The sequence below is a fragment of the Pagrus major genome, chromosome 7 (genome assembly GCF_040436345.1).
Source record: "Pagrus major chromosome 7, Pma_NU_1.0".
In the NCBI taxonomy this organism is placed as follows: domain Eukaryota; kingdom Metazoa; phylum Chordata; class Actinopteri; order Spariformes; family Sparidae; genus Pagrus; species Pagrus major.
This window is the reverse complement of record NC_133221.1, coordinates 22,283,110-22,292,986: the sequence shown is the minus strand read 5'-3', so window position 1 is coordinate 22,292,986 and position 9,877 is coordinate 22,283,110. Positions and strand designations below refer to the sequence as shown.

At 39.5% G+C, this 9,877-nt stretch overlaps 1 protein-coding gene across 1 annotated transcript; it reads right to left on the bottom strand.

The window, feature by feature from the left end:
• Window positions 1-2,096: 2,096 nt before the first annotated feature.
• LOC140999861 (vesicle-associated membrane protein-associated protein B/C-like) lies at window positions 2,097-9,877 on the bottom strand. The gene is made up of 6 exons (XM_073470409.1): window positions 9,575-9,877; window positions 8,089-8,241; window positions 6,812-6,915; window positions 6,327-6,407; window positions 5,715-5,897; window positions 2,097-4,198 (listed from the first exon to the last, which is right to left on the bottom strand). The coding sequence occupies exons 1-6, from the start codon at window positions 9,630-9,632 to the stop codon at window positions 4,034-4,036; spliced, it is 744 nt and encodes a 247-aa protein (XP_073326510.1). The 5' UTR covers window positions 9,633-9,877; the 3' UTR covers window positions 2,097-4,033.

The following is a 9,877-nucleotide window of genomic DNA, read 5'->3' as shown; positions in this document are numbered from 1 at the left end:
TTGTCATTGAACAACATCAGGTTGCAAAATCTAAAAGACTTCAGAGTTAGAGCTCTATAGATACAGTTCTCTTGATGTGTGGGAGAGTCATGGGTGTACAGTGTGAATAGGAGGGGGCACACACTGAGCACACAGCCGTGGGAACTCCAGTCAGCTTTATGGGTAAGATTGTATTAAATGCTGTATAAAATATGTTTAAAATATAAATATGTTATGAGATATACATTTGTGGTAATAACTTAACTTTTATAATAAGATATAGAAATTTGGTCAATGTGTATATATATATTATGTACATTATATTATAGGTTATGCATGTATATTTGTATGTATGAGTGTGAGTGAGTGAGTGTATGTATGCATGTACATAGGTGTGTACGCGTATGTATCTGTACGTGTTCAGTACATATGTATATATGCGTATATTGGTGTGTATGTAAATATATTTCTATACAATATGTTATACATTAATTGTGCATACTGTATAGTATATCCAATTGTATATAGTTAGATGGGAGTGTATGAAGGTACACAGGTTCAGGAATGGAAGTAAATTGATTATGATTAATTACTGAGTTGTGGAGAAGGATTTAATAGTATAGTACAGTATTAGTATATACCTCTACTCCTTTTCAGGCATGTCAGTGCTTGTTAATGGAATATACTTTGTAACATGCTTTTCATTTTATGCTTATTTGTTGAACTAGTTTAACTTTTTGTTTTGTTGTCACATGTCTGAAATAAATTTGCATTCATTCATTCATGCTGAGCTGAACTCAATGAACAGCTGTTCTGATGTTGCTGTTCTTATTTTCGAGGTGTGTGAAGCCTGAGTGGAGGGCAGTGGATATGGCATCCTCTGTGGATCTGTTGGTTCTGAAAGCATACTAGTGAGGGTCCAGGCTGGCAGGGATGTTGTCTTTTGATGTGCTGGAGAACCAGTTTCTCAAAGCACTTTATCAGGATCATTAGCTAACTTCAATTTTTTACTATATAGCTCCTTTGCCTCTGTTGAGAGCTTCTCTTTATGTGTGTGGGTCTTTGGTGTGTACTTTATACATTGATGATCAACGACAGCTGGTAGGCTATCTTGCAGTCCCGAGAATGCTCCACAATTCCCATTCAATATAATGATTCATGAGCATTAATGTAAAATTAAAGACAAAGGTTTAAAAATGTATAATTTCAAAACTGTATGCAATATCACAAATCTGAAATTGGTCCAGGTATGCTACGTGTCGATTGCTCAATAATGTGTAGTAGGAGCAGCAAAAAAACAGATTTGGACAAAATGGTGGGAGATCTCCTCAAGCTCAAAAAAGCAGGGCCTATATGGATAAATTTTGCTGGAGCCACAGAATCCTGGAAAAACGAATATTGTTTCTGAGGATTACAGTTCACAAGTGTTGGCCACAACGTACAGTTTGTTGTTATCTGGACAATCTGTATCAGTACCCCTAAAGATCTGAACAATGCTATTGAATTTTTGTAGGAGAAAAATGTTGTCCAAGGACATGTCAGAAAGGGTTATATAAGGTTTTGAAAGGGTACTGCAGTAATTTAGAAAAGTAGGTACAACGTTGGGTGACTTGTGACAGAATGATTAAATAAAGAGCGTTCAAATTGACGCAGCAGAGGTCGTTATATCCTGACCTTTGCTCCCCAGTGTGGGTCAAACTCCAAAAACACTGGGTCCCACAATTCCCACAATGCAACCAATATCATCTTTCCTTTAGACCCTCCCTGCCTGGTAAATGACCATATCTTTGTAGTGGAGGCTTTCTGTTAGGAATTTGTAGTCTCTAAGCGCCTGATTATGACAACATGATAATGATTGTGATAAGCTCCCTCCAGAGCTACAGAGGACATTACAAAACTGATAAAACACACCAAATATTACTCCGACTCTCGTTGTGAAGAGCAAGCTGCTCTTTATGAGTAAAATCAGTGGAATGCTGCTTTAATTCAAAAAGAGCACTTTTCTTCCATTTTTTTTCTGTTTTTGTGGCCGTATACACACACACAGCTACAATCTCTTTTCAAAGACCGATATCTAAAGTAAATGAGAAAAAAGTACTTTTCACAGAAGCAGACAGTTGGGGGTTTATGTATTTTAATCTTTATGATGCTACATGATCCATGGTGGTTGTTCAATTATTTTCTTCCTTTACTACAGTATGTTAATAACTTTGCCAGTCTTTTTATTTTTATGTACATACAAAAGAGTATCCAATTACTGTGTGATTACATTGTTGTGTGACTGTTTCTTTGCATGTGTGGTCTGAAGCGCTGATGCCTTTTTTTTTGTCCTTTAATGTAGTGTGTATTCACAGGTCAGTCCTCCTCCCAGCCGCCCACATTCCCACTTCTCTGCTCCCCGAGCTCCCTTAGGCAACAAAAAATACAGATATTTACTCTTTTTTTTTTTTTAAACAACCTGCTTAGCTGGTCATGTGATATTCGAGATAATAACAGCTGTGTTGTCTCAGTTATCTCACAACCACCAGAGCCCAACCAGAAACAAAAAAAGATAATCGAAAAGGAAACAAAACACACACAAACTGATAAACCAGACTCAAGATGGTCCCTTTTGAGAAGATAGTATTTTTTTTGTTTTGCTAATATAACTTCAACACTCAAAAAAATAATAATAATCATAATAAATCCAGGTCATTTCATGCAGACTGCAGAGTGGACACTTGAATATAGTGCATTTGAATATTATAAACAACAGAAGCATCGTGGCTACATGATAATATAAGAAAAAATAAAGCAAACATCTGCTGTAATACACTAGAGGACGCAAATACAATACTCCATGGGCAAAATCAAATGAGTGGCCAAAACTATTGTTACATACTGTATGTTATATATTGAAAATGTTGTTGGTTTTGCATGACAAGTTTACTGCTTGAAGGGGGGAATTCTTTGTCTTTTTTTGCCTAGCGCCTCTCAACCTGAGGAAGTAATTAAAGGAAGAAAATTAAAGTGTTAACTGGGAAATTCTGATTCCTTGAACTAAATTACAGAGTTGTTTTTAAAGTAGATCACTTTGTAGCATAGATTCTTTATCATGATCTGGATTTTACGCAGTTATAATTTTACTGAAGTTACTGAATTTCTACTGATTCCTTGGTCTGGTCAGCGACTGAATCAAAAAGTTTTTGTCGGATTTTTTTTTAAGCCCCCAGTTTTCTGTTGCGTACAGGAAATCTGTTCAGATGACAGTTTTGTTTTCAAACCACCCCTCTTCCTTTGCTCTAAAACAGCCTGTGATTTCACCGTTTGTGGTCTCCTCCACATGAAAACATCCACGCGCACTCACATCAGCCCTCCTGCAGGAGGCAAAATCAAGAAGACACACACGCACACATGCATGGCTTCTACTGGCTCACTTTTTTTTTCCTTTTTTTTTTTTAACCACATACTGTTTAGAAGACAATACATAGAGTTTGAGTCTAGATAAAAAGTCTTTCACTGATCACTTGCGTTCACCTCTCCGAGCAGATTATCAGTAATAAGTGGAAGAGAGATTTATCAGAAGAGGAGTGTTAGATCTTTCTTATAGACAATGTGAGTGAGGAAACTTGAAGACTTAAGAATCAATAAAGAATCGATGAAAGACTTTAGACATTCAGCCAGTGTGAAGCCACTTCCACACACCACTAACTGATACCTGTGCAAGTTGCGGAAGATCGTTTAGGAAGGAGGGATGGACGGAAAGAACAGATCAGAGGTGATTATTTCACAAAGAAAAAAAGAAAAAGGCAAGACCTGTGACAAAAACGCTCGCACTCATGGTTTAACTTGGGATCTCCTTCTTTCGTTTTCTTTTAACACATTAAATTATTTTCCATCCAGACAAACCATCACGATATTGCCTTAAATGTTTTAAAAAAAAAAAAAGAAACAAAGAAAGAGAAATCAACATAAACCCAGAAGACATCCCCGTTGCCGTCATTGACACGTGTCCTCCCGAGTACGCCATCCGTCCGTCCGTCCGTCTGTCACTGTGCTCTATCTGTCTGTGTCTCTACAGGGCCAGCTTGCCAATGATGACTCCAATGACAAAGAAGAGCACGCAGAACGCCAGGACCCTGGTGCTTAGGCCTTCGTCCCTCATGGCCGAGGTCGCCATGGAAGAAGAGTGAGAAGCGGCCATGGAGGTCACCTTTCTCTTCCGCAGCCCGTCATCCTCCTGGGATAAAGAGACAGGCGTCAGAGAAACAGTCAAACACAAACACACACTTTAGCTTATCACAGATATACAGTATCAGTGTACAACTACAGTACAGAAATGGCCAAAATATGATTGAAGCCATTTAGAAACATCTACAGCTTGAAATCAAAACAGATAACTTTGTCACCAGAGAAGTAACTTTTTTCCTGAGATATTTGCAGGGCTGAATTGAATGTTTCGAAGCTTCGACTGTTGCCATGGTAATCAACGTCTAAGTCCTTATTTGAATGCTTCAGGTTTTTTGTTTGTTTTGTTTTTTTCTGAGAGAGAAGAGGGAGACCTTGCATCAGCTTTGCCGAAAAAGGCAAAGGCAAAAGACTGATAAAGAGCAAGAAATGGAGCTCCTATATGCCGTTGATTTAGTCTCAAAACCCAGGCACGTGCATGTGATACGAGCGCAGTGAACACTATCTAAGAGTGGGAAACTATCCTAGTTCTCTATGGATGTGCAACAGCTCAACAGACTGGTAGTCTCAAATGGACTTTTAAGATTCTGAGACTTTTGAGGCAGGGATGGAAGAGATGTGGCTGATGTCTCCCCTCTTGTCCTTGTCTGTAAGTAAGACTCATAAAACACTAATAGCAAAGTAAATAATGACCGTGAATTTAAGGGAAGTACAGCGTATAGCCACAACTGTTTCAACAACGGATCCTTCTTCTGATCAATAAGCCATGGTATGAATGTATAGAAACTGACATTTGACTAAACAGCATTAATCCAACAAGTGCATGAATGCAACAAGATAGTGAGGAGCAATCTGTCAGTATGAGCTGCGAAGCGCCAAAGATGGCATTCGGACAGCCCTACAAATTTGTTAGAGTGATAACTCCGTCCCCTCAAAGAGACATCACGTCATTTGGTGACTTCAAGCCACTTTTGTCAGCAGCCAATAGCTGCTCTCCCTGCAGAGAGTTGGCAACACTGGTTGGTGCATGAGAGAGGAACTTTTGGACTGAGGTTCTGCCAAATATAAGAAAAGGTTATTAATCTTTAATTGAATAATTTAAACTCTGTGGGACTAACAACTGAAAGAGATACTGAATTTGTTATATGTTTCAATGAGGTAAGTAAAATACAAGACAGAGACTTTAATTTTTAATATTTTGAGAAGTACCATGATGTCAACAGATAAGTACAGCTTTTAACTTTTACCAACTTTTTAGAAAATCATTGTCATTTTAGAAAAACACGGACAGTTGTTCAGTTTCTTATCCAGTCTTATACGCTGCAGCACTGGTCAAACAGGCTATAAGTTTGCCTCTAGTTAATGCCGATCTTTAAATAAATAATACATTCGTTTAAAAAATCATTATACCCTATCATTTCATTTCAAACTGAAGATGCTACATTCAAGAATGAAACTCTCCAACTATCCGTGTCTTCCTGTGCATGATAGAGGAAGTGCTGCAGCAGAAAATAAAAGCCTGTCGGAAAATGCAGACCAATTCTCTTTTTCTGTTTGGTGCGTCTCACCCTGATCTGTTTGTTTTCGTCCCGTAGCCTCTGCACCTCCATCTGCAGCCGCTTGCACTCCTCCATGATCTTCTTCACCTCTCCGTCATCCAGCGAGGCACTGGCCGACTTGGGCAGCACGGAGTGCTCAGTCTTAACAGAGGAGGCAGAGGAAGACACAGTTTTGTTGCTTTCACTCTCATGCTGTGGAGAGAGAATGAGGGTGGGGGAGAGCGACGGGCCAGAGGAAGGAGGGCGGGGATGAAGAGACATGCAGGGACATGGTGGGGATTGAGATGAAAGTACAAACAAATCATAAATGAATAAAATAAGCATGTAATGAGTGACATGGTGATGTATTGCTGATGAATAGTAGACAAAGAAAATACTGTGAAAAAGGGAAAGAATAAACTCTAATGAAACATGCAATGTGAATGTTTCAATGTGATTTAATTCTTAAAGATATAAAATGAGTGCTACACACTAAGTCTGCATGTATTCAATCTCTCAAGTACATGACACAACATTTCCAGGCTTGTGGACCTGATGGAGATGTGTTTTACTTTTGTGCATCTACACCTGAAGGCTCAGTGTAGCGCAACAGATGCCCATTAACCAAAGTGTTAGACTTACAGTTTTGTCATTTTCTAGAGGCATCTCAAATGCACATCTCAACTTTGAATCCATCAGCTCTTCAGGCTTTGCCTCCTTCCACTGTGGACGAGAACATCAAAGAAAGGAAAGTCAGGAAGGACTCTTTAGCATGAGATCAGTTTAGTTCACCTTTTGTGTAAATTCAAGTCATCACTTCAAACGAAACACTCAACACAAATTATGTTCTAAAGAATATTTTCTGGATTTGGTACATGTATTATAACCGTTTGGCTTTGGCACCATGTTTTACGATAGGTCCTGCACACTGAGACAGACAAATGTTAACTGCATTATTCAAGAGTTCAGCTGGAGGTAGTGTAGGTTTGCTACAGTGTGTTCAGCAAGAAAAAGTCAGGGCCACACAGTCACATAGTTTAGGTAGTATAAAATAAAACCTTGTGGTCAATAACAATATAAATATAAGGAATATAATCGTAAATCATATTTTAAGATTTGGTACTTACAACTCCTTCCATGTCAGTCATGTCGTATGGAGCCAGCATGGACTGCACCATGAATTTGTGTTTACTCTTTTCATTGGGGTCGTAGTCAAAAGGCTGTAACATAACTGTGGACAAAACAATAACAGAATGGAGAGCCAGAACATTAGGAAAAGACAAACTTCCTGTATTGCCCCATAACAACTATTACACAAGCTGCAAATGAAACGATGTCGGTCAGGTTTATGATGTGGGTTACACCGAGACCTGCTTATTCCTCATGAACTGACTACTTTTCCCGAAATGTTCATTTTTATGCCTGGATGATCATTTAATCAGTCAATGAGTAGGATAATAATTCTGGCTATAATAAACGTTAGAAATTCAGATTTATCTGCTTGATTTCCATGAAAGTAATGAAGACGATAGAAGCGTGAACATTGATATAACAGAGCAGAACTCGAATAATTGAAACACTCTTTTAGAGCTCTGAGGTGTTTTTGTCCCCTGTCACCTTACTGAGATGTGAAAGAAATCACTTTGCAACCTTGCAGGGAGAGTGCTGGAGTACGAGGTAAAAATATTACTAAATCCACAAGACATTATTTTATTTTCATTATAAATAAAATACTATATCATGATAGGTGGGACTATTTCTTTCATTCGATTTATCAACTATATTTCTGTCGTTGCCAATTCTTCTTTTATTCTCCAATCATTTGGAATAAGATAGCATTGTTTGGGTACTTTTTCATCTTTTTGTGCAGATTAAAGTTACCCAGCACCTGCAAAGCTTTTACAGATACGTGTCCTGATGATTCCCTAAACAATATTTCTAACCTCAATTGGCTGAGTGCTGTATCAGTACAATGACTGGTACAACTGAGACTAAAAGATTTATTTTGGTGCTGAAACAGAATACAAGCTGGCTTGAAAGTTCAGCCTTTATTGTTCTATTCCTGGAGTTATATCAATGAATCACATGAGACTAGATTTTATCTTGGATTTTGATTAAAGCCTGCATTAACGTAAAATGATACAATTTTCTGAACTTATTTTAGCGTTGCTGTTGGGTGGAATTATCAATAAATGCCTCCTTCTGTTCGGTCATCACATCCTCAGTTATAGTGATTTCTTCTCAGATAGCAAATACCTAGACCAAATTTAAACATATTGTCTGAAAGCAATGACAGATCATCACATTATAAAAAGGCAAGAAGTCAAAAACACAGATATCTGATTGTTTGAACTATCACCCAAGTTTTTACAATCTTTAAGGAGGATGCAAACTTTTTACCAACCAGAAACATTGACGGAGGATCCAGGGTCAATGACGCCGCTGTTCGGGCGCACACAGTATCTGCGAGGCGCAGTTGTCTTGACTTTGAAACACACATTTCTATCTGTGGGGTTGGTGAGCTTCAGAGTGGCAGTGACAACATCTGTAAACGGGCCTGAGGACGACACAGAGAAACAGCACGGTGACTCATGGATATAGGTGGGTGTACAGGTATGTGTGTGTGAATGCTTTAGATTCCTGGTTAGGAATCAAAACTAACTGGGCAGTTTAACTTGTTTGATAAAATTCCTGCTAGGACAAATATGTATAACATATATATATATTTGTAAGGACTCCACAGAACCTCACATAAACATTGCACATTAAACATTAAAACAACGAAAAGCACAGTTAAGTGTGTAGTCGTTAACTTTATTATTCATGCCCCGCCCTCAGCCAAAAACTGGATGCTGTAGAAAACTTAGTAGACGGGCATCTCTGTGACATTAAAGTGCCAATGGTTTCATGTTGCTTGTGTAGCATGTAGATCACCTGAACCTCACAAGACCATCTGACCATGCTTAATGACCCCAGGTTGTAAAATTCAAGCTTATTAGACAACTGAACCTCAGTGAAATATGTGTTGGACAAACTGTGCTCTCTGCTCTGATCTGATACACTGTGCATCAGTAACTGAGTGGGTGTATGTATCTTCTCCTGGGTAGTCTTTGCATTTAAAAGTCTGCAATAATCAATCAATGAACACCCCACTACTGACTGATCCCAGCACCTTCAGCCATCACTTGATCCATTTCTACAACAGTATCACACCCAAAGCCAATTAGCTCAGAAAATAGTTATTATCCATGGCACACACTAGCTCAGGCTGTATTTTCACAATCATTCGGCCTGAATATAGAAAAGCTGGAAAGGAATTCAGGTTACACTGAGTGTGAACGGTAAAGCTCTCAACCAAAGCCTGCGAGCTTATAATATTGTGAAATAAGCATAGTAACAAGGCTAAGCAATGACACCCAGCTCGTAGAAAATGCTAGAATAGTCACTTCTTGGCACCTGGTTGTTAACAACAACATCGAGATGAAGGTGGTATGTCAAGTATCAGATCACATCACAGTGTTTCATATGCTGTCAGAGGATAAAAGGCAAAGCAGAGGGAGCAAATGAGTGAATTAGAGAAATGGGACGGCGGGCCTGCCCTGACGCTGCAATGACAGCTAGCCGTTTGACTTGCTAGCTAGTTTAGCGGAATGCTACCTAGCTAGCTAGTTAGCATCGTCGCACACAGTGTCGTTTCACCTGTCATCGCCACTGCTGTCGCGCACACAGCGCAAACTACAGCTAGCTTTATCCGTCGTATCTAATACAAGTGACAACAAATAACGACACCTTAGTAAACTGGTTAATGCAGAAAATGAAACACTGGCTATCATTTATGGCTTCTAGGTTAGCTACCTAGCCCCCGGCCCTGCCCTCTGCTTCAGCATTACCTCTGAATTTCAGTTCGTGTTGTGGCTCTAGCACCAGGACTTGTTCTGGTCTGGCCATGTCCCAGGGCTTCTTCCTGTCGTGACGGCGAGGGCAACAATATTTTACCGCAGGTAGCCCGGAGAGGTGAGGCAGCTGGCTCCCGAAGAAACAACCCGGCCGTCCACGGTTTTTTCTATGGGAGGGAAGGAGGAGGAGGATAATTACAAATGCACCACCACTCGGACTGACTGGCTGACTGACTGCCACCGACAGCTGCTGGAGGCTAACTTGCTAGTGCTAACTGAGCTAGCAGCGAGCGGAGG

Coding starts and splice junctions, on each gene's coding strand:
- LOC140999861 (XM_073470409.1), bottom strand. CDS start 9,632: ATGGCCAGACCAGAACAAGTCCTGGTGCTAGAGCCACAACACGAACTG. Junction 6,916..8,088: donor ATCCTCCGTCAATGTTTCTG/GTTGGTAAAAAG, acceptor TTTTGTCCACAG/TTATGTTACAGCCTTTTGAC. Junction 4,199..5,714: donor ACGAAAACAAACAGATCAGG/GTGAGACGCACC, acceptor TCTTTATCCCAG/GAGGATGACGGGCTGCGGAA.